The following is a 20,777-nucleotide window of genomic DNA, read 5'->3' as shown; positions in this document are numbered from 1 at the left end:
TGGCTGGAGCATGGCCAGGTCACTCACTGGCTGCTGTGCCCAACAGCCCCGTCCTCTGTGCTTGCTGCAGTGGTAGCTGTGCCCTGTGCACACACTCTGCCAGCTGTGTCCAGCCCTGTCCTGGGGCACTGATGGACACACACGTACCCTGCCGTAATGGTACCAGCATTAATTTATTAAAATTAATCCCGAAAAGGAACCGTACAATAAATTTAAAAAAAATAGAATCTTGTAAAAAAAAAAACAAAACAAACCAACCAAAACCGGTGTCCACGTGCCCTGTGCATGGGAGCACCGCAGGGCAGCGCTGGGGGATCGGGGTACCGCAGCCGCAGCAGCACCGTGCCGGCCACAGCAGTGGGGCTGCAGGGGACTAGAAAAGCTGCCGCGGCTCAGCCCTGTAGGGCAGGGCCAGGCCTGGCAGCGTGGGGCTGGCGAGGGGCAGTGTGGTGCTGGGGGGCACTGCTCAGCACCTCTTCTCCCCATGAGCAATCCTGCTGGCTCCAGCACCAGGAACCTGCCTGGGCCCAGCCCAGCTGGGACCCCGGTGCGCCGGGAGCAGACTTGGGCAGAGCGGGGCCCACAGCCCTTCCTGGGTTCCTTGTCCCAGGCTGCTGTTGGGGGTCACAGGAGGCGGATGGCATGGTGCCCTGGCTGGTGTTGGAAGGTGCATGGCCCCAGTCTCACTGGCCTCACCTTCGTGGGTCTTGGCTCACAGAGAGTGGTGCAGGTTTGGGATCTTCTGCTGCAGAGCAGGCAGGGGATGGGCCGCAGAAGAGAGGGAACAAGAGTGAGTCCATCTCCCTGTCTCCTCCTGCGACACTCCACAGCTCCATCCCAGGGCTGCCCTGCCTCTCACACACTCTTCGAGTAGCCAAAGATGCCCACGGGGAGGTACTTGACGTGTGTTGGCCACTGTGCTGCCAGCTGGAAAAACTTCACATCGTTCCACTCCACCCCATCTATGGAGACTGAGACAAGAGGGTGCGGTGAGGCGCAGCCCCACCACAGCCAGCCTGTGCCACTTGCTCTGCTCCCCTCCAGCCCCCTCACCTCGCAACATGGTGTTCTGGTGCTTGGCTGTGCAGATGAGGCGTGTGATCCCTTCGATGACTTGGCTTTTAGGCTCCAGGTCCTTCTCTTTTGGCTTCTTGCTCAGGAACATCACTGGGAGCCAAGGACAGACAGGACCAATGTCAGGATGTCTCCGCTTGGCCCTGGGTGGGAGCCCTCACCCCAGGGCTGGCCAGGTCCCAGCCCTGCCCTCCTGCGGGCTCCCCCCTGCCCTTTTAGCAAGAGACTGTGGCCCTGCAGCAGGAAAGCACCCCAGGGTGGGCTTGGTTACCTTTCTTGTTCTTCTCCTTGGTGACCACGGTCATGGCCATGGTGCTAGGGGACACCAGCTCCCCCGTGCCGGGGATGCGGCTGACCTGGAGTGAGCGGAAGTTGCTCTTGAGTGTGTTCTTGATACCCGTCTCCCGCTTCTCGCCCTCCTTCTTTCTGTCCAGCCCTTGTGTTGTCCAGTAGTCCACCTGCAGGCCCATCACCTCCACACCAGGGCTCAGAGACCTGGGCAAGACAGGCAGCACCATGCAGCACACTGGTGGCTGTCCTTGCTCCTCTCCCTCCCCACAGCTCTGGGAACACCCTGGCCCCGTAACTCCAGGATGTGGCAGCCTTGCCACGAACATCCCAAACCTTCCCACCCCAGCATCTCAAGGCTGCGTGGGGCTTCCTTACCCAGCACCGGAGAGGCCACTGCTGACGGACGGGGAGGGTGGTGGGGTGCTCACAGTCTCTTTGCCGTAGGGGGCTGCTCCACTGGCAGTTGGTGTTGAGCTCAGCAGGGATGGGGTGCAGACTGTGGCATCATCTGAGTCCACTGGGGGGGAAAAGTGTGGGTTGGGAGGGGGGGAACAGGCTGGGGGACACCAACAAAGGTGAAGCAGAAGGGACCCAGGGTCTGTGGGCTCACAGGGACTCACCAGAGGCACTGAAAGACTGCTCCACCAGGCCCACCTTTACCACCTGCAAGGGCAGATGATCCCCAGCATCAGCAGGGCAGAACACTACCCCTCTCCCCCCAGCCCAAACTGCCCACTGGCCCCACAACACACTCACCCCCACAAAGGGTACAAACTTCTGGCAGGAGTCCTCATCGGGGCTGCATAAGGAAGAGAGGCTGGTCAGGGTTTGGGTGTGCTGAGCACCGAGTGCATTGTGGCCAAGGGACCCCCACACTAGCTCACAGCCACCAGGACTGTCTCTTCTGCCTTCCCTCCCATGGAACCCCTGTTCCCAACATGGCAGCACAGGGCACACTACACAAGGAGGCAAGGAGTTGTCCCCTCCAGTGCTGGGGGAGGGCTTGCATGCGGGAGGGCAGCTCTGCCCCATTTTGGGGGTCACAGCTCCTCTGCACAGCAAGAGGGATGGACGCACATGGGGGAGAAGGGGGGGAACCAGGCAGCGGCACAGCAAGCACAAGCCAATACCTGATATAAAAATCAAAATAGAGACTTCTCTTCCTTGGGTGCCAGAAACCAAGAGAAGGGAGAGGTGAGAGTGCAGCCGGAACACGAGCATCAACCCCCGGGCAGCACAGTGCCAGCTCGCGGCCCCCAGCCCAGCCCAGCCCAGCCCTGGCAGCCAGTCCCCACCGCTGGGGCTGTCACAGGGCCGAGCGCACCGGGGGGGTGGCAGGGGGTAGCACCACAGGCCTGTCACTGTGAACCCCACTCCCTTCAGCACAGAGGAGAGCACGGGGCCTCGCTCGCTTGTCCCCTGTCTCCCATAGCCTATCCCCAGACTGGGACCATGAGGCAGGATGGATGTTCCGGGGCAACGCTCACCTCTTCTGCTTGTAGGTCAGCATAGCCTCTGAGATGGGGAGCTGGTGAGAGAGGCTGGCTCCAGCGATGAACTGGGCAACACGGCCCGCGATGTCCACAGTGTCTGTGGGAGCAAAGAGGTATGAGGGCCTCGCTGGCAGCTGGGCTCCCCTTCAGAGCACTGCTGAGCCCAGGTCCTCACCTGCGATGGGTGGCTCAGCCCTGCTGAACAGCTCCCGCCACGCTGTGTCAAGGAAGAGAGTGCTGTACTTGTTATCCACCGAGGCCAGGTACTTGGCCAGAGGGTGAGAGCCTGTGGGTGAGAAGGGCAAGGCTGGCTCCAGGCAGGAAAGCCCAGGGTGGTAGGAGAGGACAAACCGAGGCCCGGCTCACGGGGGCTCTCACCCAGTGGCACAAGCAGGAAGCGAAGGTAGTTGAGCCAGTCGGGCGTCTTGCTGGCCAGCTGCTCCACGAAGAAACGCAGGACAACGCTCAGGTAGCTCTGGTCGCCTGCCACCACCACCTTCACTGGGGGAGGCATGTGGGAGTTACAGTTACAGCTGCCAAAGGGAGAGGAACAGACAGTGAGGGACAAGCAGTGGCTCAGCAGAGGGGTCAGCCCCCCCCAGCACCAGAAACCCCTTGCTAACCATTTCCAGGTTGCCAAGCACTGCTATGGGCAAAACCAGCACTGGGCTGCCCCTCTCTCCCCAGGGCCTACACCTGCTCCTATGTTTTGTCCACAGACCCAACGGATGCTAATGAGCCGTGGGGAAGCCAGAGCCTTTTCCAGCCCTTCTCTGAAGTCATAGGAAGGCATCAGGCTGAGCCTGAGCTGTACTCACTATCGCTGGATGCGGGAGACAGTGGTGTTGAAGGCTGCCTGGATGTCTGCCACGGAGCAGGTGGACACGACCAACTGCTTGTGTGCCTGGAGCTGCTCACTCACGTACTGCAATGCAGAGAGCTTGGGTTAAGGCACCCAGGGGCTGGTTGACCAGCACCAGCCCATGCTTGCCTGACCCCTGTGTCCCCTGGGATAGATCAGGGGTCCCGGTCCCCATGCAGGGAGGCTAAAAGCACCCAGCCACCCTTGGCTACATGCCTGAGCATCCCTGCTCCTCCTGGCTCTGCTCCAGAGCGGCTGCCCAAGCACCTCTTTGAGCACAACAGCCACCACCCTGCGATGGCAAATGCAAAACTGTCCCAAGAACCAGGCTCTGCTCCCTGAGATAAAGGGCTTGGTCCAGGGACCCTCCGATTTAAATCCTTCCATTCCAAAGCAGGGTCCAGTTCTAGGCTCAGACCCCCCCTCTGTTCATTCCCTTCTCTTGCTGTTTCCCACTGAGGCACTCCAAAATCCTTCTGTGGCACTTCAGGTGCCTGCATTCACCTGAGACTCTGGTTACAGCTTCCCCCAGGCACCCAGCTCCCATCACACAACTCACCTGGCCCTGCCACTCAGCGACATTCACCAGCACAATGCTCTCGGGCAGCTGCTCATCAGAGACAAGGATCTGGTTCAGCTGATCATAAACAGACTTTCGGGGCACCTACAACAGCATCACCACAAAGCTTAACCCCGGCTGCTGCCTGGGCTGCTCTGCCTGCGGCTGAAGGACAAGCAGGGCTCTTGAGAAGCCTCCAGGTGAGGTGGCTCCCATGGGCTCACCTGGGTGCTGTGCCACGAGTCTGGAGAGCTCTCACTGTCCAGGCTGCTGGTGCGGCCGCCCTGTCCCTTTGAGCTCTGCCGGTCCTTCACGGAGGTGCTGCGGGGACGCCACAGCTGCTTGCTCTCGGCCTTGCTGTGAGAGAGGAACAGGAGAGGAACACCGCTGAGGAAACGTCACCTCCATCAACCCCCACTTGCTCCAGGGAGCCACCGTGTGCCGTGGCACAGGGCACGGATGTGCCTTACCTGGGGGACACGGCACTGGGGAGCTCGGCTTTGGTGCCAGGGCCCAGCTGGGCCAGCCTGTCCACACTGCTCTCCCTCGTGGCAGCCTCTGGGGGGGCCAGCCGGGAACACGGCTCCTCTGTGGCCAGCTCCTGAGGGTGACACACGGTCACGTCACACAAACTGCTTTCCCTGCCCCGCTTCCTGCGCCCATGGGTCAAGGATGGGGGCCCTGCTGGAGAGCCAAGGCTGCAGGGCTTGAGGGGGCTGGGCTGCATCTCTTGCAGACCCTTACCCTCCTTCCACTCTTGCTGCTCTCCAGCTCAATCTACCCGTCCCCCCGCAGCCCTGGTCCCAGGCTGGTGGGCACTCCTGCTACCCCAGAAAGCAAGGTAGGGCCTGAGGGAGCTCCAGCCCTGCTCCACATCCCATAGCTTGGACTCACCACTGCAGGGACTTCCACTCCTGGCTCCTCCTGTGGCCGCAGCGTTCCTGGTTTCCGCTTGTCTGGCTCGCCCTGAGGGACAAGGACTGGGGTCAGGGAAGGATGAATCACCCCAAGCAGGGCAGCAGCCAGTGACCCATGCCTGGCTCCCACAGGGGAGCCCCGTGTCCCCCTGGGACCGGCCCCAGAGGATGCCCCCCCATCACTACCTCTCTGCCTGCACTGGGAAAAAGAAGAGGAAAGAAGGGAAGAAGCAGCCCCAGGCCGGTGCTGCCTGGAGCTGTGGTCTCGGAGGGAGCTGCAGGCACTGTGGGGATGCGGGGCTGTCTGGGGAGGGAAGGGGGCAAGAGGTGATGGTGATGGTGGTGATGTAACTCACAGGGCTGCCCGCCTCTTGATCCTGCCCTTTCTGGCTGTGCAGACTGCCGATCTCAGTCTGGGAACCAGAATGAGAGACTCCCTCAAAGAAACGCCTGCAGAGAAACAGACAGACGGACGGACGGACAGACAGACAGATGGGAGAGAAAAAGGCAGGAATAAGAGAGGAACAAAGTCACCATGATCCCAGCACACCCCCGCTGGCCTGTCCCAAGCACAGAGCACTGTGGAGAGGTCCCGGTGGGCCACACACCCAAGTGGCCGAGCAACGCACAGCCTAGGAATGGACCTGCCAGCCCCACACAGCCCTGTCTGCTGCAGTGATGCTGGGTGCAGGGACAGGGCAGGACCATCCCAGATCAACAAGCCTAGACCTGGGACCCCAGGGAGCTGAGGTCCCTGCTTCACAGCCAGCAGTGAAACCTCTGCAGTGCAGGGTGAGGAACCACCACCTTGCCCGTCTCCCTGGTATATGGTATCTGTCAACACCACAGCTCCATCTTGCTGCTGAACCTCTCTGTCCCCTCTAGAGGCTCCACCACGGCCTCCACAGATGTCTGTTGCCTTTCTTTCTGCTCTCCCTTTTCCAGGCTCCTAGCCTCTTCCTGCTGCTGCTGCAGTTGAGCAGCAGCTTCCACCTTCCCTTTCTGCTTTCCCCCTTCCAGAGGCTCTGAAGGCCACAGAGCTATCCCTGCACACAGAACCACCCCTCAGTAGCACAGCAATGTCCTGTTTTGCTCCCAGCACTTAAATTTGCCTTTTAGGTCTCTGAGCTGATGTTTTGCTGGAGTTACATAGCGCAGCTCCAAGGTCCTGCTCCCAAATCCCAACACAGAAACTCTCCTGGGGGACCAGGACTGTCTTTGCCACCATGGTGTTAGCTTCTACCTTTGTTTCCGTTTTTCCACCCATTATTTCTTTGCCAAGGACTGCCTCCACATCCTATGGGCTGCCCAAAGACCTGTCTTCAGGAAGCAATCAGGCTCCATCACTGGATCTCACCTGCCAGCTTTCCCAGAACCCTTGCAGCAGCTGCAGCCCACCTGCAATGTGTGACCTCCCTGCGGCAGATCTGAGCTACTCACTCTAAGCTAAGGATGTATTTGCTCACTAGCTCCCAGGAAAAGTTCCTCTTGCAGATGGGGATACAAGACTGCAGGTTTCCAGGGATGGCCACAGAGGTGTAGGACATAGAGCAGTTTTCCTGTTAGGACTCTGCCAGAGTTTCCGTTGTTTTCTATTGCCCCCATCTGGATCTATCTGCAGCTTTCTGCAGGATACCTACAGACCTTTGAACATCCTGGCTGCTCCTTTCACTTCCCTTTTCACACGTTTCCTCCCCTGTGTACAGCATGCTGTGCTGCCAGGCACAAGAGTTCCTTTGCTTTCACTGCTCCTACAAGGACATTTCCCCTCGGTAAATGATGGTCCCCACCCCAGAGCACCACTTCAGCAGCAGTGTTTGGGCACTGGCTAGGAGAAGTAAGACTCAATTTTCCTCTCACTGGCTCCATGAGCAGCTGCTTCATGACACGTTCATTTACCAAAGCTCCAGGTTTACAGTCAGAATCGTGCCCGGTGGGACACTTCCTCCAGGTCACACAGGGATAAATGATGTCTCCTGTTTGTCACTAACAGATTTCAGCTCTCTCCACCCCTCCCAGTTGCTGCTCCAGGATCTCAGGCACTGTCAACCCCCTGTACAGTCTACACTTGCCTTTTCTCAGCCAGCAATTTCAATCCACACAGACAATACCCCTTTTTGCTAGACATTGGAGTTGTATACACTTGGTCTGGCTTTCAACACCCCATTTAAATGGAGCTGTCTCCCTGCTCCTCACGGAAGCTGTGTCTTTTTCTGGCCTATTTCACTTGCAGTTCAGAAGTTTTCATGGTTCTCAGCTCTCCCTGTCCTGCAGTTTAAAGGCTGTCCTATATGAATGATTGAGTCTGAGTCTCTGCAGGTTGAGATCTAGGTAAATCCCAGTCCTTCTGAACAGCTCCCTTCTGTTTTCAATGAATGAGCCCCTTATCCCCCACCCATTCTCCCAGTCACCTATGGAGACAATTGCTCCTTCCCTTCTGATCTTCAATCAAAGACTCTGACTGACCTAACAGCCTAAGTTCCAGCTCCAGTTTCACACCAGTGCAGAGGCAGCCTCCCTGGCTGACCAAATGGATGGCTATCTGCTCCCAACACCAGTGGGCCAACCCAAGGCATTGGCTACTGCTCACCCTTAAGGACTACCTTGCTCCACAGACATTCAGTGTCTAGCAAGGCTGTCTATGAGAGTAAATAAACCCAGCATGAGGATCACATCTTGAATTTACAGGCTGCGCTGGGAGGTCATCATCAGCTGAGGTGGCTATGCAGGGCCTTGGAACCATGCAGTCTACACTGGCCACCTTGGCAGTCACCTCCTGCATCTCCTTTGCAAGTTTACAGAGGCAGTGATCTGAATTCAAGGGGATACACACTCAGCACTCTCAGAAACTGGGGCACTCCAGAGCAAACCAAGCTGGAAAGATGCTTAATAACAGACTGAGAAACAGCCCAGAGCCCAAGAGGCTGTCCCACCAGAGACAGCAGCAAACACCTGAGGAAGGCTGTAAGGGCAGGTACAAGCACAAACCAGCACTGACTCTGGGATGCCCTCCCAGTGACCAGATGCTTGCAAGCAGGCACTTGCAGAACCAGGACAGGGTCTTATGTTTAAATCCTCTCAATAGACTTTTCTTACGGTTTACATGCACAAACCATTATCTGACCACAAAAAGGCCTTCCTTTTCCTCCCACAGCACCTTTGTTTCCTTTGATGAGAGACCCTGTGGAACTCCTTTTGGAGGTCCAGCAGACCACCTTGCCCACATGCCTGCTGCCTCCTTCACAACCACTTGTGTGTTTGTGGAAAACACGACTTCTGTCACATTCCTGTTTCCTCCCCACTGAAGCCAGCAGATTTAATACCAAACAATTTGCCTGTGGCTAGACCAAGTCTGGTACCCCTACCTACGTACCTTCAGCAGGGATTCCAACTAATCCAGATGATATTTAAATAGAGAACTATAGAAACATCAAGGACAAGTAAGCTTGACTTGGCTAGAGGAGACTCAGTGCACTGTGAGGCAGTTGAATAGGAAGACAGTTAAAGGCAACTTTCTCACAAGAGGACAGCGGGGAAACAGAACAGCCATGAGCAAAGAGGCCAGGTGAACACAGAGCACATGGGAGAGAAGCCTGCTTTCACTGCACGGTCCACTGGAGACCTCTGTGCCAAGCCAGCTGCTTCTGGCAGAGCAAGTTAAGCCACTGGGTGCCTGGGGAATGGGGTGAGGAACGCTGCTGACTACCGATGGTCGCCACAAAGGGTGGGAATGCAGCATGCAGACTTCATAGGGACACAAGGATTGGCCCAACCAGTCACAAAGTGCTCAAAAGACAGCCATGGAGGGCCCTGAGAAAGCCAAGACTGTCAGATAAAAGATATGAGAGCTGGGAAGACTGGGGGCCCAGATCAAGCAGGTACTCTTCCAGCAGGTCAGTGTCAGATGCTGGGCTGCTAGGAAATTAGATGAGATTAAATGTGCAGGCAGTCAGTTTTAATGGACAGTTTTGAGTTTGTTAAACAGGATATGCAAGTGAGGAGCTCAGTGGTGCCAACAGAAGATGGTGATGGGAGTAGAGGCAAGGCAATGCTGACATTAGCCCAAGCAACAGAGAAGTGCAGGGCATTCCTCCAGGTCCTGTAGACCTGTCAGCCTGTGACTGCCTGCAACTCTTACCTCAGGGTGGGCTTGGGTGTGCTGTGTACACTCTCATTGTCCTCAATCTCTGGGCCGCTGTCACTGTTGTTGCACTCCTCCAGGCTGTCGTAGAGCAAGCCCAAGTCCTCTTCCACCTCTTGGGTCTGGTCTACAGGGTCAGAGTCCAGGACCTGTGGGACCAAGCCCAGAGAGCAGTGAGAGATACGGAGTCACCTGCATCCCAGGCCAGACCAGGCACAAGCTCCCTCCCAGCCATGAGGCACACACCACAGCACCTTTCCCACCTCAGGGAGTCAAACCCAGGCTGTGGAACAATCAGGTGACAGCACCCTTCCTCCCCTGGCCCCTCTCCCCAACAGGAAGGTGGGTTTGATTTGAGCATGAGGCTCAGAGCTGCCGTCTTGAGGCAAGATGGTTTGGAAAACACAAGGCCCAGTCAGGGCCATGTCTCACACCACCTCTGGTAACAGCCCTGGGCACCATGCACCTCATGCCTTGTACTCCCACTGAGTGGGAACCAGCCCTCTGACATCTACACATGTGCAGCAGCCTTCCTGCTTCTTACCTCCTCAGTCACTTTGAATCTCTTCAGCAAAGCCACAAATTTCTGCTTGAAGTTTGGTTGCTAAAACAAAAACAAACCCCTGTCAAACCACTTCCAAGGTGACTAACATGGAGGCCACTGCTCTCTTTAACGTGCCTTCAGCTCCTTTCTGGGCCCATGGGCCCAAGGTCAGCTATGATTTCCCTTGCTCTTTAAATCTGCTGTAGGATTTGGACTAAATCTGGACTCTGCAAGAAGCTGTTGTATCTGGGCATGATGGAGGGCACAAGGACTCAGACTCTATCTGCTCCAGGCTGGAATAGCACTTTCTTGCCATTTAAATCCCCTTTCTCCCCGAACCATCTAGTTGAGGAATGCTGCCTTCAAGCAAGAAAAGATGGGGAACAAACTCAGGAAGAAGGTGCCCAGGCAACTGCAGCGCTGAAGGAGACAGGGATCAGGAAATGCTTGGAGAGCAGGGTAGCTCCCCCCTGCTGCTGACAGGCAGAGGACTTGCTGATGGTTCACCCTTTCTAGAGCCAACCTTCCCCTTCCTCAGGGAGGAAAGAGAGAAGACCATGCCACAGCAGCAAGTCAAGACTGTGCTGCACCCAGACTATCCTTGATATGAAGCCAGACTAAACCCAATACAGATCATGAGGTGGGACAGCTCCGAGCAGCAAGCTAACTCATTAATGGGAAGAGGTTTGCTAATTCTTCTCAGAGCCAAGGACTCTCTTCCCTGCTCTGCATCAGTGCTAGCACCCCCTCCCCCCCAGAGCCCTCTCACTCCCTGCAAGGAGGGGAGGAAGAGAATCCCTTCCATTTCTTTGATCACTCAGTAAATGCTGATGTTACTCTGGTCATTGATGTGGTTCGGATCATTTTCCTCCTAGCCTTCTTGGTTTTCCTCAAGTCATCCTCTTCATCAAACAGATCCTGCAGGTAAAACATCACAGCACATGAGAGCAACGCAGAGTGCAGGGAGTGGCATCTCCCACATTTCCCATTTTTAAAAGCTTTTGTCCATTCTGCTCCCAGTCTTGTTTCTCAGTTCGGTCACCTCTCCCTATGCAGCTCCTTTTCCCTCCTTAACACTGCCCCCCAACAGACCTCCTTCTTTTGCCCCTCCAGAGGAACATGTTCCAGCAGTATGCAGAGGAGATACAGCAGCTTTCTGCAGCAGTTCTTGTTACAACATAAAACTGCTCACTAGCCTCGCTGGGTTGTCCTGTTCTCTCGTCTCTAGGGTTTGCTCAGGGCTCCCAAAAAGCATCCTTCCAGGGATCAGTCTCAACAACACGCACAACTCCCAGGGACACAGCCCTGATGTGTGAACCCAGCATGATGGGACAAGGAATGCCCTGAGCAGGGTTTGTCCCTGTGCTTGACTGGCATGCTACCACAAGCCTTTTTTGGCCTTGAGTGTAGACACCACAACAAGAGGACAGCAAACAGCAGTAGCATAGCTTATCACAGGGCTGGGATAGGTCTGTCACCTCTGACCATTGTCAGACCCAGACTGTACTTCCTAAAATCTCTGCTCTCTCTTGGAGAGAGCCTGTTATCTGGCCTGTTATCACAGGGATCCAGGAGAGAAGCATGGTGCGAGATAGAGGGGACTCAGCAAGGGTTTTATGCTGCAGATCAGACAGCTCCAAGAACACATGGGTGAGACCTATGGATCTCCAAAGTCCCTTGCCCCACCATGGACTTGCCAGCAGCCCACAGTCCCTCCTGCTGCCAGGTATTGTGGCTCTCTGCCCTCTGAAACCATGACAACTGTTTACAAAGGAGCTGAGAGGGCTCAGAGTGATCAAGACCCTCAGCCCCGACTCTTGCTGCAGAAACAGGAGCAGGACATGAGCCACCTTGCCAGGTTCTCCCTTACCTGACCCTGCACAGCATCGTCGCTGGCTTCCTGCTCTGAGGAGAAGCTGTCATCCTCTTCTTCAGAGTAGTTATCGATGTCTGGGGAGCGATCTGAAAGCAGACAGTGCAGATGCCACAGCTAAGCATGACACCTGCCGCAGCTCCAGTGAAGTGAAGGCAGGCAGTTCCCTTCAGGTCTGTGATGAGCACTAACACACCTGAAGCTTTGATTTTAGGACCTGAAGGAACGTTCCCATCCTCATGGTCAATGGGCTGACTGGACAAAGAGTAGATGCTGATTTCAGCCACTCGGATGTTCACGTCCTTCATGTTGCTGTGGAGGCCCAGCAGCTGCCCGCCATCCGTTGGGTGCTGCATCACCTAGACAGACGGACAAGACCCCTGCCAGGGTGACACAATAGCAGCTGGTAGCCCACCCCTGTCTTACAGCTACCCAACAAGCCAGAGCACTCCCAGCTCTGAGCGCCTGCCCCCGCCCCAGCTCCCTTCCTGGTGCTGGCACAGGGAAGCCACGTTCACTCCTCTCTGCTCCCAGCACCCCATACCTCAGCCATGTTAATGATGCCCACTGCAAGGGTCTTGTAGCCCAGGATTGTGCGGTTCTTGTACCTCTTCCTCCGCTGCAGCATGATCTGTAGCTTGTTGCCATCTCTCTTGAGGAAGTGTGGGTACTGAGGAGGCACAGGGAAGACAGCAGCATGAAGGCAGGGCTCAGTGTGACACCCAGCTAAAAACCTCCTTCCTAGTGCTGATGCACAGACCTGTTGAACTTTGAGGTACCCCTCAAAGGCCACCTCCGCTCCACATCATTCTCTAAATCCCCAGCACAACCACCCCTGAAGCAATGGAGCAGCTGGCCAGCAGCAGGAATCTGTGCTGTTGTGATCTGAGCACGGGCAACCACAGGAAGCCCCTCCTTAGAGGCTGCCCCCTTCACACTGAACCCCCAAAGCTGTGCTTGCTGAGGAATGCCAGGTGAGGGGAGCATGAGGGACCCAAGTGACCAGGCAACACAAGGTACCTGCAGTGAGAAGGTCAGCTCTAGCTCGGTCTCCATCAGGCCACCAGGCGGGAGGACGTATTCATTTGATCTCAGGACTCGCTTTGAACCCTACAACAAGATAGGCAGATACACACAGCTAAGCTGGAGCATCCTGGCCAGGCACTCCAGTGCACCACACACACAAGTCACTGGTGTTCACAGTCCACAAGGAAAGAGTCAGTGTCTTGACTCTGTTCTGTTCCACGCCACTTGCCCAGCTGTGTCTCAGAAAACTCCTAGCCTTTTCCTTGGACAACAATCCTTATCGCTCCATGTATATAAATGGTTCTTTGCCCCAAGAGGGCAGTAAGAGAGGCACTCGAACCACATGCCCACTGCAACTCTTTCCTTTACTTCTCTGGAGCAGGTCCAGAGAAAGGCAACAGAGCCGGTGCAGGGCCTGGAGCACAAGTGTGATGGGGAATGGCTGAGGGACCAAGGGGAGTTTAGTGTGGAGAAGGCTCAGGGGGGGACCTTATCGCTCTCTGCAACTGTCTGAAAGGAGGATGGAGCCAGGAGGGGGCTGGGCTCTGCTCCCAAGGAACAAGGGATGGGACAAGAGGAAACGGCCTCCAGCTGCACCAGGGGAGGTTTAGGCTGGATATTGGGAACAGTTCCTTCCCCAAAGGGCAGTCAGGCATTGGAACAGGCTGCCCAGGGCAGTGCTGGAATCACTGTCCCTGAAAGTGTTCACAAACCGGGTAGACGAGGCCCTCAGTGCCATGGGTTAGTGGTGGCCTTGGCAGTGCTGGGGCACGGTTGGACTGAGTGAGCTTGAAGGGCTTTTCCAACCTGGTTGATTCTGTGATTCTGTTCTGTCTTTACTATCTGCACAGCTTGGCTGCTGACAGAGACACTGAATGACTTGGGGATGAAAAATGCTGCCTGCATGCACCAGGCTCTGTTGGTTGCAGGGTGGCACAACTCACAGACTCCCCAGAAGGCCTGTGCTTACTAGCTGTGTCACTCCAGGGCTGTGGGACCAGCTCCAAGTATAAAATAGCTCATGGTGGTTCCTCACTCTTTCCTGCCTCCTTGGGAATGGGCCAGCAAGCTGAGACATTGATTTAGGGAGGCAACAGGCTAGGCCAGCACAGCTGCTGTTGAGAATCAGTTACCATGGCTGTTGTGAGCACTCCTTCATTTACACTGTGAGCTTGTGAGCAGATGGGTCAAAGCTAAACAAATAGGCACAGCAGCACAAAGGAATTGGGTCCTTCCCAGAACCTCACTGCATCTCCATCCCTTCCCAGCTTTATCTTGGCAGATGCCATGGCCAGCAGGATCCTAAGTTACCCATGGCCAGAGTCCCTTCAGCAACTCAGACAAATCCCAGATTTGGCTAAGCTGAGGTGAGGTCAGAGCCCAGAGCTCTTCATCTCAGCACTAGCCAACAAGAGGGACATGGATGTGCTCGAGTGAGTCCAGAGGAGGCCATGGAGATGCTCTGAGGGCTGGAGTAGCTCTGCTCTGAAGCCAGGCTGGTTCAGCCTGGAGAAGAGAAGGCTCCACTGAGACCTTAGAGCAGCTTCCAGTGCCTAAAGGGGCTGACAAGAAATCTGGAGAGGGGCTTTTGACAAGGGCCTGTAGGGACAGGCCAAGGGGGAATGGCTTTAACCTGACAGAGGGGAGACTGAGATGAGACATCAGGAAGAAATTCTTCCCTGTGAGGGTGCTGAGACCCTGGCACAGGGTGCCCAGAGAAGCTGTGGCTGCCCCATCCCTGGCAGTGTTCAAGGCCAGGTTGGATGGTGCTTGGAGTAGCCTGGCCTATTGGAAGGTGTCCCTGTCTGTGCCAGGGGTTTGGAACTGGATGAGCTTTAAGGTCCCTTCCAACTCAAACCAGTCTGGGATTCTATGATCTCCAATGCAAATGGGACAACAGCAGCCCCAGAAGACATGACAAGAGCATGCAGGTGGCACTGTGAAGGAGATCACAGTTACATCCCCTCTGGAATCAAAGAGAACGGCAATAACACAGGCATGTCTGAGCACCAAGGAAGCTTGCTGATAGGAAGCAGGATCCAGCAGGCCTGGCTGGTGCTGATAAAGCCCTTTTTTGCACCTCTATTGCTAGTGTTACCCATGCTAGCCAGGAAAAACAAAACGAAAGCACCTAGAGAGGGGCGGTAAGAAAAGCCTCCACATTTTGCAGTGATGCAGCATTACTGATATTCACCGATACTCAAGCAGAAACAAGCTCTTGGGAAACCCTTTTTGGTTTTCAAGAGGCCCAGTCTACACTGTCTGCAGCACTGTTCCCAGCCACCGTGCCAGGAGTGAAAGGTTTTCCTAAAGTGGAGGAGGTGGAGCTCATCCCCTTCACCATCTGTGAGCTTTCCTGGCCAAGAATGCACTTCCTTCTTGAACATGTCTTTAGCAAGAGGTGATAGGTGGTCACTGTGACCATTTACTTCAGCACATTTACTATTTGCTATCTGTTGCAGACAGACTGTCCACCAAAGATCCGTTCTTTCATCAATACACACATACACACACGGTCATAGAATGGTTAGATCTTCACCACCCAATAGACTGAAAACCTACAGGAGCTTTCTCTCCCACCCATATGTGCATGGTACCCAGCAATGGTTTGCAACAATCCCCAATTTCAGGGATAAACCTGTCCCGGTGGGTCTTGTTCAAAGCATGAGGCTGAGCTGGAAGAGCACATCAAACTGGAAAAGGAGAATGCAGTATGGGAAACCAGGGCAACGCAGGCAGCAAAACACCACCTGGAATTTGAGCTAAAGGTGCATTTTGGGAGAAAATAGCCTATTAGAGTATCCCCAAGAAATTTAGTTAGGGGGCAGCTGGGGTTGCTCAGGCATGAGTGGAAAATCCTACAAGTGGTTGCAAAAAGATTAGAAACAAAGCGTTGAGTGAAGTGTAGACAGAAAACTGCATGTACCTTCCATGCATAGCAAGCAGGAGCAAAAAAATCCCAGTTCCAGCAAGGAGCAGGGCCAGGGCAGCAGGCAGAGACAACGGGCTCCTGAGCTTGGCTTATTCTGTAGAACGTATTCTGGTCCTCTGTGTAGGACTCAGAGAGATTCTGTCCATCATCCCTCTCCAGCAGCACCAAGGGTCAAACCTGAGTCACCAGCCACATCCTGAGAGCAGGAGGATCTGCATCCCTCCCAGAGCTCCTGCCATAGGAGCTGCATGTGCTGGGAGTGCTGGGGCTTGTTTTTTTCTTTCTTGGATTGTTTCCTCAATTCACGGCTCAGGACTGGGCGTTTCTGGATTACAGTGTGTGTCTGTGCCAAGAGGGAGCACCACGTTTCCCTTCACACCGTAATCAGTTCCAGTGCCCAGACAGAGATTTGCATTTGCATGGAGCTGAGCCAGGCACACCTGAATCTCTTAATGCCATGCTGAACAAAAAGGACACGCTCTGACATCTCTGGTCTGTTAAACCAAATAATAAGGGTTTAAAAACCACACAAGCAACAGGAGAGCAAGTCCCCTTTTTCACAGTAGTTCAGACTGGAAGCCACTGAACGTTAACCATTCCAATAACCTCTGGGAAACAGGTATGTTCTGTAGACATGGATTGCTTCCTTAGTCCTTTGACAGAGGTCTTTTCAGATGAAGAAGCAGAGAACAGCACATGCCACACACAGAAGGGCACGATCACTGCACGATCAGATATTCTAGGCAGGCTTACACTGCTCTTCGGCTCACAAACATTCATGGAGCAGACTGTCTCCAGAGCTGGGGCTGCTGTCCTGGTGCCAGCCCCTCTCAGGCAGGGTCAGAGCTTCGTTTGTGTGCAATCTGCCTTTCAGAGCAGCAACTTCCTGATGGGTAACTTCCTTAATGCAACACAGATACTACTGAAATGAGAGAAAATCTAGCTCCCTTTCCACTCGTCCCCAGCTGCCCCCTTGGGAACTTGCAGGTCCTCCACAAATCCCATACCTCAGCTGTTTCCATCTAAAAGATGGAGATGGCAATGCTTGCTGAGCAGCCTTCAAACAGCTTCTTGCTAGCATGACTCATCTGTTACCTAGGAGAGGAGCAGGAGGGATGGATCCATCCAAGGCCACTCCGTAGGCAGGCTGCGCTGGAGCTGCCTACAGCTTCCATCTGTCTCCCAGGAAGGCTCAGCAGGCCCTGGTCCTGCCTGGTGGCTGGTCAGGCAGGTGGAAGCAGCCTGGGGAGGGACACGAATCCATTCACTCCACAGGTACGTGGCCACGCAGAGGGAAGGTGACCAGGTTTCAATGAAGTCCCTGAATGCAAGAGATGGAGTCCCACTGCACAGCCTCTTCCAGCCTGATGTTTGCATGAAAGAACAGGCAGATGAGGATGTAAGGAGGGCTGCACGGAAGCCAGAGGTTCCCAGCCCAGAGAAGCACAGCCAGCTTGGGCTGACAGTGCAGGAGATGAAAAGGGGAGAGGGCTCAGTCCAGCCCTCCCAGTCATGGCCCCAGCTGGCTCCCAGCCCCTGGATCCTGTGGCCCAGCCGGGACTGCCCCTGCATTTCCAGGTACAGCCAGACAACTTTCTCCTGCCCAGGTTGTTTCCATGCATGAAAGGGACACAGGTCTCAGCTCTCCTGAACGACACCATACAGACAGCGATGGAAAGGCCAGCAAAGTAGGATGCTGACCAATAAATAGTGTGTGGAACACAGCATCCTCCTACTGTCCTCCCTCTTAGCTTTCAGTTCCTCCTGTGTCAGTGAATCAGGTCTGCCATGAAGCAAACCCCGGCTCCCAGCACTCCGCTAATACTGCGGCTTCCAGCACTAATCCAGGATTTAGATCCTAATATGTACGGCACAAAGAGCAATGTGGGAGTGCAAAGCTGCTGAGCTCCCACCCCACGCTGCTGTCCATGGGACTAGCAGCTTCTCTGCCAGCTGACAAGTACGAAGGAAGGACACCAGCATCCGAGCTGGGTTAGGGGAGCTGTGGCCAGGACAGCATGCCCAAGAGGTATCTTGCTTCCATGATGTCCTTTGGCAGGCAGAAAGGATACGCCTGCACTCACAGGGACCCATCGTCCTCAGCACCAGCTGCAGAGAGGGAGGGGGGAGGACTGCTCATACCAGGAGGACGGCAAATCCCCTCTCCCTTTGGTGACAAAACCCCTTTCCCCTCTGCCTGGTTCAGAGTAGAGGCACCAGGCTGAGTGGAGAGAAAGCACAGAGAAACGGAGGGAACAGCAGAGGCAGCAGTGAGATCACAGGGGGCAAATGTCAGCAGGGGTCAAGCAGAGCTGCTGATCCTTTGTGCTCTTTCCTTCCCACCCATCACTCTCCAGGGATGGAGGGCACTGCCAGAAACCACCCAGTGCTGGTTGGGAATGGTGGGGTAGGGGATTCCAAAATCCAAACAGCAGCTGCAGAGGAGGCCCTTGGCTGAGGCAAGCAGGCAAGCAAGATACACTCTGTCCTAGTGCAGGGGTCTAACCAAATTCATCCCTGATACAGACTAGCACCAAGCTGTTTGGTGCTGCCCCTGCGGCATCATTCCCACCTGCCTGAGAGCCAAAACCTCTCCAAGGGTGCTAACCAAGACAAGAAGCAAGGGGTTGGCACAAGGCAAGGGACATGCAGATCAGCACTTCACAGAGGGCACAGGGACGGGCTTGCTGCCATCAGACAGGGTGAGAAGCCTACCTGGATCTTCACAGCGATAAGCACTGAGCTCAGCTCTTTGTCCAGCTCTTTGAGGACTGTGAGTTTCTTGAGGCGCAGACTGCAGAGCCTGTAAGACAGAGAGAATGGGACACATTCAGGCACCACCATCCCTGGGGCCCTGCCACATGGTACCTGGTGCTTGGAAGGTAGCCCCGGTGCTCGGCCCTCACAGGCACAAGCTCGGCTGAGGAGCACTGGCACTCATGAGCCACCGAGGCAGCCCATTGGGGGAAAAGGGAAAGAAGGAAAATTAACAGAGCTAAAGCAGGCTTAAGGGATTAGCATGCAACAGGAAGTCCAACAGCAGGCCATGTGGTAAAGAGATCCCTTCCCATGCAGGGCTGTTGCCAGCTCTGCTTAAATCTACCTTGGTGACAGTGCTGTTTATTTATAAACCAAAGCAGTTAAATCCACTCTTATCCTGGACTTAGTTGAGGCAAATGCTCCCATGCAGACATCACAGCTCAGCTGCTTCGCACACGGTGCTGCGCAGAGCTAACCTGGGAGGCTTCACACAGGAAGCCTCCTGCAGCAGAGCCACCCTGACAGCCCCAACCCTGCCAGGAAAAGCCCACCGGGGAGCCTGAGGCTGAGTGAGGAGAGCCACTGGTGCTGCTCGAAGGATCAGTCAGTGCCTGTGAGATGGCAGCTACCCACAGCTCCTGCCCAGGAGCCTAAAGCAGGGCTCCACTTGTGAGGACCTATCATAGAATCAACCAGGTTGGAAAAGCCCTTCGAGATCACCCAGTCCAACCATTCCCCAGCACTGCCAAGGCCACCACTAACCCATGGCACTGAGGGCCTCATCTACACAGTGTGTGAACGCTTCCAGGGACGGTGATTCCAGCACTGCCCTGGGCAGCCTGTTCCAATGCCTGACTGCCCTTTGGGGAAGGAATTGTTCCCAATATCCAGCCTAAACCTCCCCTGGTGCAGCTGGAGGCTGCAACCCGGGCATGGTGGTGGAATCGCTGTCCCTGGAATCTTTTCCTGCAGCCGAGGCACTCCCTGAGCCATCAGTGGCTGTATGCACAAGACACCACTGCTTTGTGCAGAGGGGAGGAGAGACCTACTCCACTTTCAGAAAGCAAGTCCCTGTTGCCAGCAAACAGGAGAGATGAACTGGGACAGCAGCAGGTTCTTCAGCAGGCCCTGCAGCTCTGGCACCAGGATGATCAGGAGAATCACACGCTGCAAGATGAACTAGGGTGAGAAGTGACTGCTTGAGAGCCTCCCAAGGGGAAGTGTGACAGAGCACTTGCTGGCACACGCTGCCTGCCTCCAGCAACTTCAACTGCTGCAGCCTGGGAAGGGCAGGTAAAGCAAGCTGCAGTGGTGTAACACAGAAGGATGCAGAGCCAAAGGCCATGACAGCACCCTCCTGGAGTCCCTATGGAGAGACCTAGGGCCAGGGCCACCAAAGGCTTGCTGTAGGTCGCATCCCCCAGTTGAGCTGTGCACAGTTGTGTGCAGCACACCAGCCCTGGTGCTGACCAGGAGTCCTTTCCTAGCCGTAAAAGAGGCATTTTGGCTCCCCAGTACCCTGGCTACCAAAAGCACACATCTGCTCTGCTGCTGGATCCAGAGCACACTTCCATCACTGTAAACTGCAGTAGGTTTGGCTCATCCCAAGTAACCTTTCCAAAGCAAACCTCAAAGCACGAGGGACAAGAAGACAGAACTGGCCAGGTTACTATGCCCCTTTGTTTCCTGTAAAGGATTTCACAGCTTATGGCTCTGCCTTAGGAAATCCAGCCTGTTTTCCCCGTAAGTCTATTCCTGGTCCCTTCCATCATCCTACCTCCTCCCAGGTGCCTCTAGACAGACCAAACTCAAGGCCAAAGCTTGGGAGGAGCAGCAGGCACCCTACTTCCTTTTGTCTCTGAGGGTTATAACAGCACAGGGTGGGAGAAGGACAGAGGGCAAAATCATGCTGGGAGCAGCAAAAGATGCCAGTGCCAGCAGGGTACACATCACCATGAGCAAGGCTGCGTCCTGAGACAGGACAAAGGGAAGAAAACAGCATCCTGGAAGCAGATAAATCCACCTTGCTGCTGCTCACGGCTGCCTAGAGTCCTGCTCCCAGCCTCGTGTCCTGGGGAGCACATGTCCTTGGGCTGGCCATTCAAGCCAGGCTGTACCCTCTTTTCAAAGAGGCCAGTTCAACGCATTAAATAGGACCTCAGCACCTAATTATGCTGAATTAGAGCACCTCATTTGTTCAGTTTTCCTATCCTCATAGGAGAGAAGCCCCTTCTAACAGCCCCTGCTGCCCTCATCTGCCTGGGCAGTCCGCTCTCACCTGCATCAAACATCACCATCTCACTGC

The 20,777-nt window shown here is 55.2% G+C and overlaps 1 protein-coding gene across 2 annotated transcripts in view; it reads right to left on the bottom strand.

Moving 5' to 3' along the window:
• Positions 1-154: 154 nt before the first annotated feature.
• Positions 155-20,777, bottom strand: part of LOC134157200 (phosphofurin acidic cluster sorting protein 1-like) — a 42,510-nt gene continuing 21,887 nt past the window's right edge. Inside the window, exons 2-25 of one of the 2 annotated variants that reach the window (XM_062605922.1) lie at positions 18,428-18,515; positions 12,775-12,864; positions 12,299-12,424; positions 11,951-12,113; positions 11,752-11,843; positions 10,719-10,799; positions 9,882-9,941; positions 9,335-9,486; positions 5,553-5,646; positions 5,174-5,245; positions 4,750-4,880; positions 4,504-4,636; positions 4,280-4,384; positions 3,677-3,783; positions 3,237-3,391; positions 3,034-3,144; positions 2,853-2,955; positions 2,496-2,528; positions 2,122-2,164; positions 1,986-2,028; positions 1,741-1,882; positions 1,346-1,569; positions 1,054-1,167; positions 155-971 (exon numbers count right to left, since the gene is read on the bottom strand). In XM_062605922.1, coding sequence (XP_062461906.1) covers positions 856-971; positions 1,054-1,167; positions 1,346-1,569; positions 1,741-1,882; positions 1,986-2,028; positions 2,122-2,164; positions 2,496-2,528; positions 2,853-2,955; positions 3,034-3,144; positions 3,237-3,391; positions 3,677-3,783; positions 4,280-4,384; positions 4,504-4,636; positions 4,750-4,880; positions 5,174-5,245; positions 5,553-5,646; positions 9,335-9,486; positions 9,882-9,941; positions 10,719-10,799; positions 11,752-11,843; positions 11,951-12,113; positions 12,299-12,424; positions 12,775-12,864; positions 18,428-18,515 — 2,578 coding nt within the window. In that variant the 3' untranslated portion in view covers positions 155-855. The remainder of the gene's footprint in view (positions 972-1,053; positions 1,168-1,345; positions 1,570-1,740; positions 1,883-1,985; positions 2,029-2,121; positions 2,165-2,495; positions 2,529-2,852; positions 2,956-3,033; positions 3,145-3,236; positions 3,392-3,676; positions 3,784-4,279; positions 4,385-4,503; positions 4,637-4,749; positions 4,881-5,173; positions 5,246-5,552; positions 5,647-9,334; positions 9,487-9,881; positions 9,942-10,718; positions 10,800-11,751; positions 11,844-11,950; positions 12,114-12,298; positions 12,425-12,774; positions 12,865-18,427; positions 18,516-20,777) is intronic. The other variant, XM_062605923.1, reaches the window with a different exon arrangement.

This window comes from Pezoporus occidentalis, unplaced genomic scaffold, assembly GCF_034315485.1.
Source record: "Pezoporus occidentalis ecotype Australia unplaced genomic scaffold, CSIRO_AGI_Poc_V1 ctg93, whole genome shotgun sequence".
Classification (NCBI taxonomy): domain Eukaryota; kingdom Metazoa; phylum Chordata; class Aves; order Psittaciformes; family Psittacidae; genus Pezoporus; species Pezoporus occidentalis.
The sequence above is the reverse complement of the archived record's forward strand: the minus strand, read 5'-3'. Positions and strand labels throughout refer to the sequence as shown.